General features: G+C 42.3%; 1 protein-coding gene across 2 annotated transcripts; it reads left to right on the top strand.

Annotated features, from left to right (window-relative positions):
- Nucleotides 1-229: 229 nt before the first annotated feature.
- atp5mc2 (ATP synthase membrane subunit c locus 2) lies at nucleotides 230-9,525 on the top strand. Of its 2 annotated transcripts, none has more exons than XM_003216680.4 (5): nucleotides 230-374; nucleotides 3,850-3,923; nucleotides 5,569-5,646; nucleotides 6,920-7,110; nucleotides 9,244-9,525. In XM_003216680.4, the coding sequence occupies exons 2-5, from the start codon at nucleotides 3,885-3,887 to the stop codon at nucleotides 9,356-9,358; spliced, it is 423 nt and encodes a 140-aa protein (XP_003216728.1). In that variant the 5' UTR covers nucleotides 230-374; nucleotides 3,850-3,884; the 3' UTR covers nucleotides 9,359-9,525. The 2 variants fall into 2 exon arrangements, with proteins under 2 accessions (XP_003216728.1, XP_008101856.1); XM_008103649.3 differs by lacking the exon at nucleotides 230-374 and adding an exon at nucleotides 839-961.
- The last annotated feature ends 9,433 nt before the right edge of the window (nucleotides 9,526-18,958 follow it).

Raw genomic sequence — 18,958 nt, 5'->3', positions numbered from 1 at the left:
AGATATATAAGCCCCACTTGTCTAGTTTTCAACATACCTCACCACTTCTGAGGATGCCTGACAAAGATGCAGGCGAAACGTCAGGAAAGAATGCTTCTGGATCATGGCAATACAGCCCGGAAAGCTCATAGCAACCTAGTGATTCCGGCCATGAAAGCTTTCGACAACATAAAGGCACTGCAGTACCACCGCCGCAGCCAAGAGGGGGCGCTGTGGCACACCAAGGGGCGCCTATCTGCGGCATGGGAGCAGCTCTAGCCTCCGAACTCTAAGGAGACAGATTTCCGGGCGGCGGGAGGATGGTGTCATTCGTCCTTCCGCTGGCGCATGCGCGGAAGGCGGCCCTTCTCTCCCTCTCTTCCCACGAGCAGCAGGTAGGGTCATGGGAGTGCCGGCCGGAGCGGCTCGGGAGCCTTTCCCTCACCTCCCCCGGCCGCGAGCTCCCTATCCCGGGTTCCTTTCCTCGCCGAGGCCGCCTTCCGCCCTTGCTCGGCTCTGAAAGGGCGAATGGGGGAGGGTCGACCGGGACACTCGCCGCATTGGCAGCAACAGGGGGCGGGGCTAATGGTAGTGGGCGGGGCCAGCCGTGGTTCAGTTCCTTTGGCACGTGGCTGGGGCTCAGAGCTCAAGGTTCTTTCCAACCTGTACTAGTTCAGGGGAACATTCTGCGCATGCGCTTTCTTTTAACCCTTGAGGCATTGACAGGAGAGCTAGGCCTCAAGCTTTTTGGAAGGATTGCTACTCTTTCCCTAGGACTTATGCTTTGGTTGTTTGTTTTTTTCCTTTATCAGATTGTTGTAGCCTAGCCGCCTACTAGGAGCCCCCGGTGGCGCAGTGGATTAAACCGCTGAGCTGCTGAACTTGCTGACTGAAAGGTTGGCGGTTCGAATCCGGGGAGCGGGGTGAGCTCCAGCTGTTAGCCCCAGCTTCTGCCAACCTAGCAATTCGAAAACATGCAATTGTGAGTAGTTCAATAGATACAGCTTCTGCGGGAAGGTAATGGCGCTTCTTGCAGTCATGCTGGGCACATGACCTTGGAGGTGTCTACAGACAACACCGGCTCTTTGGCTTAGAAATGAAGATGAGCAGCAATCCCCATACTAGACATGACTAGACTTAATATCAGGGGAAAACCTTTAACTTTACCTACTTGATCCCTTTTTCATCCAATCAGCACACATTCACTGTGGAAGAACATGCGGGTCAAGACTAGGGCTCCACAGTCACCTTCATATCCAATGCCAAGACACTACACTTGGAAGGCCATCATGCTCGGACAATGAGGGATCGCCTAACATGACACAGATGAACAAGAATAATAAGTTTATTTAGAAAAGAGTATCAAGCTTAACCAATTTTCCATAAGCTTAACCAAAAACAAGGACCAACTCTGAATAGGAATCCCAAAACCACTTAAGGCAGCGTTTCTCAGCCTGGAGGTCGGGACCCCTGGGTGGTTCACGAGGGAGGTTTCAAAGGGGTCGCCAAAAACCATCAGAAAACACATATTTCTGATGGTCTTAGGAACCCAAATACCTCCAGAATTTTCTGTTGGTCATGGGGGTTCTGTGTGGGAAGTTTGGCCCAATTCTATCGGTGGGGTTCAAGGGGCTCTTTGAGTGTAGGTGAACTATAAATCCCTGCAACTACAGCTCCTATATGCCCAGGTTTATTTTTCCCAAACTCCAACAGTGTTCACATTTGGGCATATTGAGTATTTATGGCAAGTTTGGTCCAGATCCATCATTGTTTGGAGTCCACAGTGCTCTCTGGGTTGTAGGTGAACTACAACTCCAAAACTCAAGGTCAATGCCCACCAAACCCTTCCAACAATATTTTCTGTTGGTCATGGGAGTTCTGTGTGCCAAGTTTGGTTCAGTTCCATCATTGGTAGAGTTCAGAATACTCTGATGGCTGGTGAATTATAAATCCCAGCAACTACACCTTCCAAATGTCAAGGTCTATTTCCCCCAAACTCCACCAGTGTTCAAATGTGGGCATATCAGGTATTCGTGCCAAATTTAGTGAATGAAAATACATCCTGCATATGAGATATTTACATTACAATTCATAAAAATAGCAGAATTACACTTATTAAGTAGTAACAAAAATAATGTTATGGTTGGAGGTCACCACAGCATAAGGGTTGCGTCATTAGGAAGATTGAGAAACTGTAATCCAAGGATTGCTACACTTAAACTAGAATTATGTCCAAAAGTTTGAAACGACCATAATCCAAAGGCTCGATACTTAAATTTGGTTATAACCCAACGGCTTGAAACAGGAGACCTGGAACTTAAACAGGAAAACAAAGTACAGATCCAATAACAGTCTCCGAACTTGGAGCTCCCAAGACAGGCAACTGACTCATGAAAATCCAATGTTGAACTCCCCACCGAACACTGACTCCAATCCTTAAGAATACTCCCTCTTGCCCATGACATCACTCTTTTCACACCTGTGTTCCCATTGTTTATCTTTTAGTCTCTGGGAACGCCACTAATAACACTAATAATAATAATAATAATAATAATAAGTACATAATACAAAATCCTCAACCCCCAATATATGGACAATAAATCAATTGGGTTATGTAGACCCAAATTACATAAATATAAATACAGTAGTCTCTCACTTATCCAAGCTAAACGGGCCAGCAGAATCTTGGATAAGCGAACATCTTGGATAATAAGGAGGGATTAAGGAAAAGCCTATTAAACATCAAATTAGGTTATGGTTTTACAAATTAAGCACGAAAGCATCAAATTTGACAGAAAAAGTAGTTCAATACGCAGGAATGTTATGTTGCAATTACTGTATTTACGAATTTAGACCCAAAATATCACGATATATTGAAAACATTGTTTACAAATATGCCTTGGATAATCCAGAACCTTGGATAAGCGAGTCTTGGATAAGTGAGACTCTACTGCAAGCATAAAACGCATATATAATTAACTGTTTAAAACTCTACACCTCTGGCCACTAAGGTTATCATAACACATTAAACATAAGCAGAACAATCCAGAGCTCCATAACTCTGGTTATATGAGTCTTGATGCCTTAGCTGACCAAAGTGACTAGTTTTGTGTATTATCGGGGAAGGCCTGCTTCCGTGAGAAGGTCTTCACTTGGGAGCAAAAGGCCAGTAATGAGTGGTCTGAACATACTTCTTTGGGAATTCCAGAGCCGCGGGGCCACCACCGAAAGGGCCCTTTTCCTTGTTTGCACCAGGCGTATTTGTGACGGTGGAGGGACCAAGAGGAAGGCCTCTCCTGATGATCTCGGGGCTCGTGGGCTGATAGAAGGAGATGCAGTACCTCAAATAGGCTTTGCTTAGGACAGAGGTGGGACTGAGAGAATGGCCTCCCTGGCAGATCTCAGAGCCCACACTGGTTCATAGAAGGAGATGCGGTCACGAAGATAGGTCTTTTCAGTAGCAGAATATTCTCATTTGGGCAGTACCTTTCAATGAAACCAATGTCTTAGAATAAAATGCAGCCTTGATTCAGAATTCAAGTGCGAGAACCATATGTGGAGGGATCAGAATCAAATTTTTGCTTAGGCAGAACAAGTGTGGCTAAATTCTTGGACCGCACTTAGTATTACCTGATGTGTGCCAAGGAATTACATCTTTCTGCCCATTTCATATGCTATGACTTGATCTTGTATGATCATCTAAGTTATGATCACCTTTCCATTTATTACTGCTATGCATTTGATTGCTTTGCTCTCCATAAATCAGCACTGCCATTTGAGCCTTCCCACTATTGTGGGATTCTATTGGTAGCAAGTAGTAGGAGCTGTGAGCACTTGCTTCTAATGTCATTGTGTTTTATTCTATTCCAGCTGTTGAGTGTGACCATCCCCCAACATCCCTGAATATGTATGCCTGTGCAAAATTCGTCTCCGCTCCTACCCTTGTGAGTAACTAAGATCTGTCATCTGTGATTTATTACAAATAATACATTCTTTATCATCTGCCCTGTTTGGCAAAGAGGCACTAAACATTGATTACCTGAGTAATGATAAGTCCGCCATTAAGCATAGAATTTTGTTTGACTTTTACGGGCAGAGCATCCCTTATCTGAAATGCTTAGGACCAGAAGTGTTCCTTATTTCCGATTTTGGAATATTTGGATATACATAATGAAATATTTTGAAGATGGGAATCAAGTCTAAACATGAAATTCATGTATGCTTAATATGCATCTTATTATTAAGGGTGTAATTTATTAATTGTCTAACTTATTAATAGTGTAATTTATGCACCATTTTTAAAAATAATTTTGTGCATGAAAAAAGGTTTGTGTACATAGAACCATCAAAACCCAAAATGTCACTATCTCAGCCACCCAAGTAGACAATTTTGGAGCATTTTGGATTTTGAAATTCTAGTAGGGGATGCTCGATTTGTAGCATAACAGATTCTTTTTAATTTCAGTTTCTCTTCCTTATCACTGCAAAGAAATATCTGAAATCTTGGCATCTTGCTGCTATAAAGTTATGACTCAGTAGTGTATTAGACAGACTTTCTGTGTCGAGTGGATGGTACTTACCTGCCCTTTTCAGCACCCCTTCTTCCTGTCATTTGCTTCAATGAGTCCACATTTTCTCACCAATGTCTGAACACACAATGTCAGCCTTCTTTTCAAAGTGAAATGATTCAACTTTTCAGACACACCATTTCTTGGGATTGAGGTGTGAAGATTAGGCACTTCCCTGCAACTTCACCAGACCACTTTAGCTGCCTCTTGCCAGTCAAGGATGTGCAGAATGAAACCCATCTGCACCAAGGCAGGAAGAGGTACCATTCTTTCTGGAAGATTGGGATGATATGTTTTTATATTTACTCCTTCAATGCCACTGGTAAGGAACACCTGGTTTGAACAACTTTGCCTTTGTTTAAACCAGTTTTGTCCTGTTAATCATTGCTACCATTCAGGTCCCATGTATCCAATTCCACTTTTTATCAACACAGGCCCCTTCTACACTGCCATGTAATCCAGGTTATCAAAGCAGATAATCCACATTATCTGCTTTGAACTGAAATATCTGAGTCTAGGGTGGTTGTGTGTTTTCCAGGCAGTATGGCCATGTTCCAGAAGTATTCTTTCCTGACGAATATACCTCACAACCTCTGAGGATGCCTGCCATATATGTGGACAAAACATCAGGAAAGAATACTTCTGGAACATGGCCATACTGCCCGGAAAACACACAACGACCCTTTGATCCCGACCATGAAAGCCTTTGACAACATATCTGAGTCTACATATAATACAGTTCAAGGCAGATAATCTGGATTTTATATGGCAGTGTAGAAGAGGCCACAGTTAGGAAGTGCTACGCCATTGCTGTACTCTGCAAGTTATTTGACAGCAAAGGATACTGTCAGATAGCAGTATTGTTATAATTACAGTGCAGTTTGTTCATCACTGCTTTTGTTTCCTGACTTTTACTGATGGTGTTAATCTGCAAAATTAGAGATGCTTGAAAAAAGAGGTTTCTTTTGTCAGTAGGCCCTTCCCCCTGTTATGCATACTCAACCACTTTTCCATTATGCAGGTGAAGAACAGTACCCGGTTGCTCTACAGGCCCATTTCTGCCTCTGTACTGACTAGACCTGAGGTCCGGACAGATGGGGTAAATTGATCTCATTCATAAGCTTGTAGGTTTTCTGTAAAAGGAAAAAGCTCTCATATATGTATATATGTTTTCTGTCAGTTTTCTGCGAGGTAATGACTTGTAGCCATTAATGCAAGAGTGTTTATGAAAGCACTGGCTCTGCTGCTCTTAAAAGCATGCAGTTGCAGTCTGTCCTTCATGATTTATACGTTCGATCTCACTCAGTCACTAGGGGGCATCATGATACTACAGGGATGTCTTTGTAGGACTACAAATCGGAGGTGCCAGCTACAAATCTGACTAGAAATCTGAGGGTAATTTAAAAATTTTCAACATTACTCTGAGGCATGTAGTAATCACACTTGTATTCTGCTTTTCATCAAGGATTCCCTAAAGAGCTTATATAGGCTACCCCATTTTATCTTGCATGAAGAAGAAATTGGGACAGTGGTGACAAAATTAACAGCAATTTATTTCATACTTAAAATGTTATGATCTGTGGCCCCTCCCCCAGCTTTTACCAGTTTCAAGGAAGACTTTCCACATTTATTTCTTGTTGATGTATTCCATTTTTATCCTGCAATATTTGTTTTTCTCTCCCCCCCCCCCCTCAGTTTTGTTGTCACTTAACAACCTGGTGAGATATGTTAGTCTGGCTTACCAATGTCCTCCAGTGCACTTCATTTTAGATGTTGAATCTAATCCATATGTCCTTAATTAAATTGTTGGAACTGCAACTCTCAACAGAGTTATTTAGAAGCAAGGACTGACGGGATTTGCTGTGCAGGATTCTCTGGGGGGCCACAAATTGTCTATTTTTGTTCTCATCACAGGAGCATCCTTTCGCTTTTGGGGATCCCATTCATGTTGTAGCTGATGCTTGCTGTTATTCTTCACAGAAAGGGTGTACCTCATAGTGTGCTCAAGTCTCCCCATGACTTGTTTACACTACTCTTTTGCACAACTTGGAGCCCAGTAGACAATAGTTGATCAAGCTATCCTCCTCCTCTAACCTCAAGGAAACAAGTCATCAGATTATGATCCAATTTAGAAATCCCACAGTTCTCTTGAATAGTTCTGGGGGAGAAAACTCTCTGTATTGCATTAGACTTTGTTTTCTGGAGGTAGAATTCTGCTGCACCAGTGATAAGCATGAGCATTAGAGATAGGCAATGGCTACTGGTAGTGCTCTGGAGTACTGGTTGTCGCAGAAGCTTCATCTAGTCACTTTCTGCTGCAATCCTTTTTCTTCTCACCCCCATTTTCTCTCTTTCTTCTTGGCTCCTTGCAGCCCCGTTCCATCACAGCTGCTCAGAATGAGCTCCTGCCAGTTTTACGCCGGGAGCTCCAAACCAGCGCTGTTTCCAGGGACATCGACACAGCTGCCAAGTTTATCGGCGCCGGCGCTGCCACAGTAGGAGTAGCTGGCTCCGGTGCTGGCATTGGGACTGTATTTGGCAGTCTCATCATCGGCTATGCCAGGTACATGAGCTGATTAAGCAGTGGAGAAGAGGCATCCACAGATGTGGAAAGATCAAACAGTGGGTTGGAAGTAGCTAGGTTGGCATCTGTGCACATATCCCTTGGCAATAAGCCTGTCATAGTAGGCTACATGTCAGGAGAAGGAACTGGCAAAACTACCTCTCAGTATTCCTTGCCTAAGAAAACGGTTTGAAATTCAGTGGGTCTCTGTAGGCTGGTAGGTGACTTGAAGAGACTGACACAACACACACAAGAGCAACCTGAAGAGCAACTACCCCCTCACATAATAGACAAGTAGTGATAACTTTTTATATTCGAAATGCCATAGTTTGTTAAAATGCGTTTTCTATAAATCAAGAATGTACAGAGATGACTCTGAGTACTCATAAAAACATTGAGTCACCTTGTTTTCTGTGGCAAATAAATAGTGTGATCTAGAAAAGTCAGTTGGGCTTGAAATAACTGTGGGTAAGCTAAGTTGCTTTCACACAGAAATGTAGTCTGCAGCTGCAAATAATTATTTTGACTTTTAATCTATTAGCACGCCATCACTTTTGACATTAATAATTATAAAGTAATAGTATGATCATCAAAATATGCCTATAATATCACATTGGCCATGTCAGTGTTGATAAAAAAGACTTACTGAGAATTTTTCAAGGCTTCTGGTATTGTAAGAAGTTTTTTTTATAGTCAATGCCTCCAGGGGTTGGAATTGTGTGGCGTTCCAATCATGGTTGAACTCCAGCTCCTAGTATTCTTCCCCATTGCCTAAGGAGGCTAAGACTGATGGTAGCTACAGTCCGACAGCATTGGGAAGGCTGCACGATTCCCACCTTTGATCTAGTTGTGTCTTGTTCAGTGTAGCTATAACAGTCCTGGGTTCATTCTCATTACTCAAGTTACTTTTCTTGGACATGTGGGAGGTTGGTTAGTGGCTCCTGTCTTTTTCGCTTTCATTGTATATTTTCATTTTTTCAAAAGTCAGGAGAGGAAGTCAATAATTAACTTCCCTGTGAGAAAGAACTGATTAAAGAATTATTCATCAGTGATACTAAGCTTCAAGTACTAATCAAGGTTTGACCTCTTTAGTACTTGGATGGTAGTCTGCCAGCAAATACCAGCTGCTGTAGGCTATTGCCCCTTCCACATAGCTGAATAAAATCCCACATTTTCTGCTTTGAACTGGAATGTATAGCAGTGTGGACTCAGATAACCCAGTTTGAAGCAAATATTGTGGGATGTTCTGCCTTGATATTCTGGGTTATATGGCTGTGTGGAAGGGCCCTATGTTTCAGAAGAAGGAACTGGCTTAATCACCTCTAACATCAGGCCTCCTCAACCTGTCCAGGTATTTTGGACTTCAGCTCACAGGATTCCTGGCCATTGGACAAGCTGGCTAGGACTTCTGGAAGCTGGAGGCCCAAACACCTAGAGGTCCACAGGCTATGCAGACTTGACTTAAGTATTCCTTGACGATGAAAACTGTGAACTTTATAGGGTCGCCATAAATTGACATGCAATATCATGAATAGGACAAAACGCTAGGCGAAGAACAAAAAAGAAAGATATTAATACTGAAATTGTGACCTCATCACAGCATTTTCTTGGCAATATTTGTTCAGAGAGTGGTGGCCACTTACTGAATAGGATTATCTTCTGAGTAAACATTGGATATTTTTGACCATAAGATTTGACAACCCGTGATCATTCTCACACACACATATATGTATATATATGCCCTGTGAAGCCACTCTTAATTTAATTATTATAAAAATTCAGAACGTAAAATAGTAAAGGATGTTACCAGGGAATCCATTCTAGCAAGCTGTTTATGACCAGAGTGGGAATGGTGTAGCTCTCCAGATATTGTTGAGCTGCATCTCTGAGCTTTGTCCTGGCTAGGACTGGTGGAATTCAGAGTCCAAGAATATCAGGCTCTAAATGGCTGTGCAATTGTCATTTATGCTTATCAGGCTACTCAGCTTTGTGAACCGAATGGCAGTACTAAGCAGCTACAGCTTTCCTTCACTGTTAGAATAATGCTCAGTTCAGAACTATGAGAGATACTAGGGCAGGAAGAAGACCTTCCATTGTTTGTGTGTCACTGACTGGTTTCCCATTCCTTTGCAGAAACCCCTCCTTGAAGCAACAGCTCTTCTCCTACGCCATCCTGGGTTTTGCACTGTCTGAGGCCATGGGGCTCTTCTGCTTAATGGTGGCCTTCCTCATTCTCTTCGCTATGTGAAAGAGCCAGATAAAGCTGTCAGTCCTGCGCTCCCCCCCTTCCCCCTGCATTTAGTCCAGTGTGTATACGGCCTGATTGTTCTATGGCAGATAGGAGAAGCCCATCTGTGAACCAAATCCGTCCGACTTGGAAGGGGCAAGTTAATAAATACTGTATCGGTATACGTACACCTTCCGGTTTCTTGATGTATAGGTGGTTTCTTGACAAATATATTGGCTCCAAATCATCCCTGATCATTTTAACACCTGTTCAGCGACTATACTGTTTCTCTGCATAGGACAAAACAGTTGCATTACATCATAAAAGTTACTGAATGCATATTTTAGGTTATCAAAAATCACAGTCCTAAAATGTCTCTTAAACCTTACTTCATCCTTCTTTATTTCCCTGTGACAGCTGTTACAATGACAATACCAATTTCCCGTAGCTTGGTGAGGATGTAGACTTAGGATTCATCTACAGTGTACAATTAATATGGTTCAATGCCACTTTAATTGTTATGGTTCAGTACTATTGAATCAAGGGAGTTGTTATTTTAAAAGGTCTTCAGCCTTTTCTACCAAAGATTGCTGGTGTCACAATAAATCCCTGGATTCCATAGCACTGAGCCATGGCAGTTAAAGTGGTGTTAAACTGCCTTAATTCTATAGTGTAGAATTACATAGTAAATAATGAAGTAAAGGACTCTTAGTCTACAGAAGATTATGCGACTCTCCGGGTTGTTGTATGTCTTTCGGGCTGTGTGGCCATGTTCCAGAAGTATTCTCTCCTGACGTTTCGCCCACATCTATGGCAGGCATCCTCAAAGGTCTCTCCATTTCTAAAGTGTTACAAGATCTCTTTATGTGCCAATATTCCAAACTAACATTGCTATGTCTTTCAAATTTACCCAGCCGACTTTTTCTCAGCAAGCATACATAGGATTTTGGAACTAGAAATATATTATTGACCCATTTGCAGAAGCCAGGATTGTCTTGCTGTGTGATGCTTCTAAGAGCATGCCATGGGTCTGTTACACACAATAGCAGCTTTGTAGAACTGGCTGCAGAAGATCAAACATAAGACCTTTCTTGATAGCTTGGACGAAGGTTTAAATTATGTTTCCCAGAGATACCCCGTTAATGCCTCTGGGAAGTAAGGGCATGGCAATGATGCAACTCCATGGCTTGCCTGTTCTTCTTAATCTTTTAGATATAAACCACTTTGAAACATGGTTTGTTCCTCTGTCATTCTATTGACCAGTTGAAGGCACGGGGTGAGATGAATGATGTTTTACAAAATGTTTCCATTAGAGTCCATCACTATATTATTGCTACAAAATCTTGGTTGTGAAGTTGCTGCTATTCACCTTCAGTGGTCCTACATTTGAGCCAGCGGTTAAGGGCAGCCATGGGGCAATAGGAATGCAGCAGATCTCTCTTTTGGGTCTCGTGATTCCCTCACCATGAAATCACACTATCCACTTTGGAGTGTTCTGCCTATCATATACAAGAAATCAAATTTCCCTTGTTCCACACAGTTCTTAATCTGTTCAGTTCTTTTTTCCCCTCTCCCACGCTCATTCTCCCACCTACATTAATTTGTTTTTTTCATTCCAGTTTTTGTCCGAATTGCCCCCCCCCCCCCCCCCAAGGAATGTATACTGGTCCACTAGTTGTTTTTAGCTGCTCTCTTCTGTACATTTTCCAGATTTATGATCAGGAAGTCTGTATGCCTCATTCGTCTTGACACACTCATGACCCCAACTGTGGCTGCCACTGCTTGAGCAAATGGTTGGAAACTATTTTGGAGGTTCAAAGGAGCCTGGACCTGTATCAGTTAGTGTTGCTGCTTATTACGGGGCTCACAGCTGGTCGTGGCAATCTGCTCTTGGAGTTGCTTAGGAACCAGCTGAACTGGCTGTTAAAGTTGTGCCTGTGTTTTGGAAACCTGTTGTTGATGCCAGGCTGGTCTCTGAAAAAAACACACACACGCAACAGCCAAGTGAGGGATGTGAAATGTTCCAGGGAATGTGATGAAGTTTGTATCTGAACCTTGCAAATATCTCTTGTGCAAGAGAGAAAGGGAGAAAAGATCCCCTCCGTTAAGGAGATGCAGTTTTTGCCACTGAACTATTTTGGGAACATTTTGATTTAGAGCACACATCCCGAATTAAAGGAGGAAGCTGTTGTCCAAACATAGTTTTCCCAAAGACTAAACCATATTATGTGTAACTTGATTCTCTCAAAACTTTCATATTTTGCAGACATTGTACCCTCCCCCACATTTCCAAACCAGGTTATCATTTCTCTGCTAGCTCTGCAAAATACTATGAATTTAGGGATTTTTGTTTTTCTTCCATCTGCTTCCCTTTGGAGTAGTAAGATATTAAAGGGGGAAATGGGCAGTCCTTGGCCTCTGTACTTTTTCATCTCATTTTTTTTCAAAAGCAGGAGAAATATACAGAATCTTTTAAGTTCAGCTTTACTGCAGTACATTTTTTCCCTCGGGAAGGCAGTTGTAATGCTGTTTACTGTAGCTTCTCTCATTTGGCAAAACCAAATGGTTTAGATCATGTCCTTTGAATTGACGTGAATGTGTTGTTGCTACTTCCTTATCTTCATTTGCGAGATGGGAATAGAAATCAGTCACAGATGTTGAGTGATGCAAGATTTCCAATACTTTTGGATCCATCCCCATTTCCTAGAGGAAAAAAATCCTGGAAAATATTCATTACTTTTGTAGTGCATCTTCATAAATCCTAAGTCACTGCCTTACTTTAGGAAGACTAAACCGTATTATGTGTAAGTTGATTCCCTCAAAACTATTCTATGTAACCCACACAGTAAATTTAAAAATATAATTTCTCCAGATAATAAGTACCCACTTTCAAAGTGAACATACTTTAAATGTTTTGAATTTTATTATAAATGGAGTACAAAGTGAGGAACTCTAAGGAATCTAGTATTTCTGTTATTGCCAGTTTATGAAAGTCAAAGAAAAGGTTAAAGATGGAAACAGAAGTTATCATGAACATGAGAGTAAAATAAAGTAGCTTTCTCTTTTTAATTTAGCTTCGTCCATAATGTCAAGTGGACTGGAAAAATACTCATTTTTAGGGGTTCCCAAGTTGAGGGGAAAGCGGTAAAGCCCCAGACTTGTTGAATACAAGGACACTTCATTCATTGATATCTTTTTTAAGCAACTTCTATTAGAAATGTCTGTGTCCAGTGATAATTCATTTGTAATCATCTTTATGGACTTAAAAACTGAAGGTTTGCCCAAATGAAGCCCTCTTCTGCATCTTGGCTTATCTTCCATTTTTCTTTTCTTAACACTGAGCAGTGTTTTAAATATACTTTTGAAGGAATTTAAATAAGTAAGGAATTAAAGGCTGCAGTGTGCAAAAGCTTTGTTGGAGAAATGCTTAACAGAATCATACTTCATACTCCTTTGGCTCTTTCACACTACACAGTTATAGCACTATGATTACTCTTTAACTGCCATGGAGATATCCTATGGAATCTTGGGATTTACAGTTTAGAGAATTGCCCTTAAAAACCTCTGTCATGAGGTTTTCCTGGTGCCTCTGATTACAGTACATTACAAACCACAGGATTCCACAGAAGCCAGCCATGGCTCTTAAAATGGAATCAAAGTGCTATAATTCTTAGTGTGAAAAGCCCCAGGCTAAATACCTCTAGTTCTGTTTTCAGCAACATTTTTAAAAGTGATTATTTGCAAAAATTATGAAATTTTGAAACTATTTTATTATTGAAAGATAGAACGTGGACTGTTGGATTATTATAGCTTGTTAATGAAAAGATACAGTGGGGGGGAATTTTGCCTTTGGGGTGTAGAACTCTGCAGTGTTACAGACACAAAGGGTCTATTTCTCTTTTCATGTAGGCAGTTTTCAGGCGTGATTGGTTGCACACAAAGGCAGTCCTTTTTGCTGCAAAGAACTAGGTTGTCCATTCTGTCGGACTCCATAAATTATAAGCTGAGCACTTGTGCATTTGCCAGTGGCAGTTCCATGCTTTGATTCACCAACCAGGCATTGAAGTTACTATTAGATTTAACACACTCAGATTTCCCCTTTTAAGTAATGTAAGTGACATGGTATTAAAGGCTGCATAAATAAACCAAATGTAATGTAAGCAGCTCTGCCTCCCAAATGCATGTGGAGTTCCCCTAAGGTCCCAGAGGACAATTCTTGTGGTGAGGAAGAGATGTACCATGCAGGATTTTGCAGGAGAGGCATCTTTAGGTCATCTAAGTAAGATAATTTAATAATTTTGAGAAGAAGGGCACATTGTGCAGCCTGGATCCATATTTTTCATTCATTCCTTTCTATTTGAAAAGGGATGGCTGGGAGAAAAGGAATGCTCCCCTTTCGCTTGGCAAAAGCTGAGAACTGGCATGCTTTCACACACAAGCCAATAAAGGGATTTGGGCACGGATCCATTATGGTCTCCCTACAGTCAAAAAATAAAAAGCAAATGCTTCATGTTAAGGCCATGTTTGGGTCTTTGTCTAGATCAAATTATAAGGCTTTCTATTTCTATCCTGTGCCAGATTAAACACTTTACAAGAGGTAACATTAAAGGTTGGGAGACACCCTTTCCATGGAGTTCTGCCCTTCCTCAGGGAAACTCCACAATTACCATGAGGAATATCAATTGGGCTATGTACCCAAAATGCACTAGATTATGTCTAATTTTGTGTGCTAAGCAGCATTGATCCGGTTTAGTAGTTGGATGGGAGACTGTAGATGATCATCTGCTGCTAAGGCACTCAGTGGGATTCCATGCTTGAGAGGGAAATCAAGCCCAACCCGAATCAGTAAACCAGGACCTTGTAATCTGAACAGGGGAGAGATCCTTCCTATTGAGACCAGTGTGGATTTTTTTTCTTGATACAAACCTGCTCTAAACTGTGACATTAGAAAGGGAGAGCTTTTGTCTAGATTAGATAGCAACATTAGCAGTGCAGCCTTGCCAATCATATATTAACTTACATCGCTACTGAAAGATTGTATCTCAGTTTACCTTCTGCAAGAGTAGATGCAGAAGGTAAACTGGGATACAATCTCTTAGTTGCAATGTAAGTTAATATATGGTATATGGGAAAACTAAGAAAGGAAGGTTTATATATCTGTGGAAGGTCATGGGTGGGAGAAGAACTCTTGTCAGTTGGAGGCTACTGTGAATGTTGTAATTAATCACCTTGATTAGCATTGAATAGCTTCATCTCCTGGTTTCTTCCTGCCTGAGGGAATTCTTTGTTCAGAGTTGTTAGCTGCCCCTGATTGATCCATGTCTGGAATTCCCCTGTTTTTAGAGTGTTGTTCCTGATTTACTGTTCTGATTTTAGAGTTTTTTATTAGTAGCCAGATTTTGTTCATTTTCATGGTTTCCTCCTTTTTGTTGAAATTGTCCACATGCTCGTGGATTTTAGTGGCTTCTCTGTGTAGTCTGACATAGTTGTTAGAGTGGTCCAGCATTTCTGTGGTCTCCACAAGAGGCCCTTCCCTCAGTTCCACCTCAATCTCAGGTTCGGTTGGTGGAAATGAGAGAGAGGGCCTTTTTGGTGCCCTGCCCCTCAACTCTGGAACTCCCCTTCATCCCAAGGAAGCCAGAAAGGCCCCTTCTCTGCTGTCCTTCTGGTGGCAGGCTAAAACCTTTTTATTCAGGGAGCCTTTTAAAGATGAAGGTGTTTTAAGATCAATTCAGGAGATTCTATGGTTTTTAACCTTGAATCTGTTTTAATGGTTTTTAACTGGGATCTTGTAAAATAATGTTTATATTTAATCCTGTTTTAATGTTCGTATATTTGTATATTTTAAATGGCTATGCTGATACTTTCATGTTAAGCCGCTTTGAGTCCCATTCAGGGGAGATAAAGCAGGGTATAAATAAATATAATTATAAAATTTCTGTGTGACCCCAGTGGCACAGTGGGTTAAACCGCTCAACTGCTGAACTTGCTGACTGAAAGGTCAGCAGTTCGAGTTCCTCTGTTAGCTCCAACTTCTGCCAATCTAACAGTTTGAAAACATGGAAATGTGAGTAGATCAATACGTACCACTCTGGCGGGAAGGTAACGGCACTCCATGAAGTCATGCCGGTCACATGACCTTGGAGATGTCTACGGACACCGCTGGCTCTTCGGCTTAGAAATAGAGGTGAGCACCAACCCCCAGAGTTGGACATGATTAGACTTAATGTCAGGGGAAAACCTCAAACCTTTCTGTGTGATACCCTACTGAGAAAGGGTGCTGGACCAAGACCATGGCAGTCAAGAAAACAGCAATTCTACCTTTTGCACAAGATATTTTTGGCCACATGCACTTGCCTCCCCCAATTCCACGATGACTTAGTGTGTGTGCATGTGTATTTCTGGCCAGATTCCTATGCCATTAATAGCTGTGTGACAAACAATTCCAACAGGTGTACCTCTGGGTTGCGAAAAATTGTCCTGCTGCCTGCCACATTTAAGGAGGCAAGAGCATTTCCAGAAATGAAGGGGTCGATTCTAATGATAGCAGCACCTAGCTTGCCTTTTTTGAGGGGTGAAAAATGCGTTTTGTTGCTTCCCATCCCACGCACTAACAAAAGCTGTAGATGCATGAAACCTCTCTTGTAGTGAGAAATGAATATTATTATTATTATTATTATTATTATTATTATTATTATTATTATTATCAAAACAGCATTTATCAACATGAGGATGAGAGCCATAGTCCAACACACATGGAGAACACTGGGTTAGCTCAAGATTGGAGTTGAGCCAAGGCAAGGAGTGAAGAAAGAAGGAAGGTGTATCTTCTTCTTTGAGCACTGCTTTTTTACATAAGAAGAGCATCTATTCCTGGCAAGCAAAAGCAGAGTGGCTGATTGTTTTTAAACTAGGGGGCCATTTCCTATGCCATATGGTGTGCCCACTATCTTGCCCTGCTTTCAATCAATGCCTCTTGAGCTCTCTTGGCCCAGGGGTATTTTGCAGTTCATTCACCAGCAAGCTGGGAGAGTGCTGTGGATTAAATAGCAGCATGGATCATAAATTTAATTAATGGAAATGGCACCAAATAGTATCTAGTTCACTTACATATCATTTGCTTAATCTTTGTCAATTTTGAGCTTATTGCTTTCAGTGACACAGTGTTAACAAGGCAATTAGACTGTCTTTATATCCAGTCTCAGATTAATTGATATTCTCTCCCCTCCATCCTTTTTACCATGGCATCTGGTGTCACATAGCCCTTGCAGTACTCCAGGACCATTTGGGGCTCCAGTGTGTTCAGTCAGGAATCCATTATGGGCAACATCTGGCTCTCCAAATGTTGCGGGGTTATGAGTCCCATCTTTCCTAAGCAGCATAGCCAATGGTGAGAGAGGATAGTAATTGCAGTCCAACAACCCCTGGAAGGTCTCCTATTTCCCACCCCTGATATAAGGAGCTATCTTCAAGTTGCTGGCCGACTTAATTTCATAAGATTTCCGTAAGCAAGGAATTCTCATAGATATTTTGCCATTACCTTCACCCACAATGGCTTGCAGAATTTGGTTTTCCCTGATGGAAAACTGATCCTGTTTAGCTTCCAAGATCAGAACTTGATGTGATCAGAATCTTCTGAGATAAGCTTATGAGATCTGGTACTTTTCAAGTATTTACACAGCCATAAGCGACCACGTTGACCATTTCCGCTACCTTGGCAGCCATCTCTCCACAAAAGTCAACATCGACACTGAAATACAACACCCCCTGAACTCTGCGAGTGCAGCATTTTTCCGTATGAAGCAGAGTGTTTGAGGATCGGGACATCTGTAGAGATACCAAGGTGCTTGTTTATAAAGCCATTGTCCTCCCAACCCTGCTCTACGCCTGCAAAACGTGGACGGTCTGCAGACATCACACTCAACTCCTGGAGCATTTCCATCAGCGTTGCCTCAGAAAAATCCTGCAAATCTCTTGGGAAGACAGGCGGACAAATGTCAGCGTGCAGGAAGAAGCAAAGACCACCAGCATTGAAGCGATGCTCCTACGCCATCAACTCCGCTGGACTGGCCATGTTGTCCGATCACCGTCTCCCAAAGCAGCTACTCTACTCCGAACTCAAGAACGGGAAATGTAATGTTGGTGAGCAGGAAAAGAGATTTAAAGATGGGCTTAAAGCCAACCTTAAAAACTGTGGCATAGACACTGACAACCTCTAATTGGAGGTCAGCTGTGACCAGCAGTGCTGCGGAGTTCAAAGAGGCAAGAATGGAGGGTTTAAGGGAGAAACATGCCAAGAGGAAGGAGCGTCAAGCCAACCCTGACTGGGACCGCCTTCCACCTGGAAACCGATGTCCTCACTGCGGGAGAACATGCAGATCAAGAATAGGTCTCTTCAGCCACCTAAGAACCCACCCCCAAGACACCAGAGATGGAAGACAATCATCCTCAAACTACGAGGAATCGCCTAAGTAAGTACTAGATTCATCAAAATCCAACCTTTTAACTAGACCCCTTTGACTTCCTTCCTCCCTTCTTTGACTCTCCTATCCAACTAGGCCCTTCCCTGTTTGTAGCCTGGTTTCCAGTTCCCTTTTGAGCATATACACATTTATTTCTTGCAAAGCCTGCTCCTTTTTAAAGAACTGGCCTGCTGTCTGAGGGGATCTAGGAATTGTAATCCAGAAGATAACTTTTTAAAGCTTTGATCTGCAGAAAAATCTCAGTTCTACTTTTTGCTATTAACCTTTTATCCTGGCTTGGAGGTACTGTTTTGCAGTGGCGCCAGTCCTTCTGGGAGAATTGATGTTGTTGTGGGACACCTGCTCAGCCCCACAAACATTGTCTTGTGGGGTCCCACAGGGTTCAGTACCGTCCCCCATGTTGTTTACATCTACATGATGCTGCTGGAAGAGATCATCCAGAGTTTTGGAGTTTGATGCCATCTGTACACAGATGATGGTCAACTCTGTTACTCCTTTCCACCTGCTGCTAAGGAGGCTGTTCAAGTCCTGAACTGGTGCCTGGCTGATGTGACGATCTGGATGAGGGCGAACAAATTGCAACTGAATCCAGACAAGGCAGAGGTCCTCCTGGTCAGTCAGAAAGCCAAATGGTATAGGGTTACAGCATGTGTTGGATGGGGTTACACTCCTGAAGGCGCAAGTTCGCAGCTTGGGAGTGATTCTGGACTCATTGCTGAGCCTGGAACTGCAGGTTCCAGCGGTGGCCTGGGCAGCTTTTGCACAATTAAAACTTGTGTGACAGTTGTGCCCGTATCTTGGGAAGTCAAACTTTGGTACGGTAGTCCACACTCTTGTTACATCTCAAATAGACTACTGCAATGCACTCTACATGGGGTTGTCTTTGAAGACTGTTCGGAAGCTTCAACTAGTCCAATGGGCGACAGCCATGTTCCTTACTGGTGTGGGGCACAGGGAGAGTACAACCCCTATTGCATCAGCTTCACTGGCTGTCAGTCTGCTACCGAGCACAATTCAAAGTGCTGGCTTTAGCCTATAAAGCCCTAAACAGTTCAGGTCCAGCTGGGTTGAGAACCACTGAGCTAAAGGAAACCATGGGATCGATGCAATGTTTAAATATCTTAATGCTTAATGTTTT

The sequence above is a fragment of the Anolis carolinensis genome, chromosome 2 (assembly GCF_035594765.1).
Source record: "Anolis carolinensis isolate JA03-04 chromosome 2, rAnoCar3.1.pri, whole genome shotgun sequence".
NCBI lineage: Eukaryota > Metazoa > Chordata > Lepidosauria > Squamata > Dactyloidae > Anolis > Anolis carolinensis.
The sequence above is the reverse complement of the archived record's forward strand: the minus strand, read 5'-3'. Positions and strand labels throughout refer to the sequence as shown.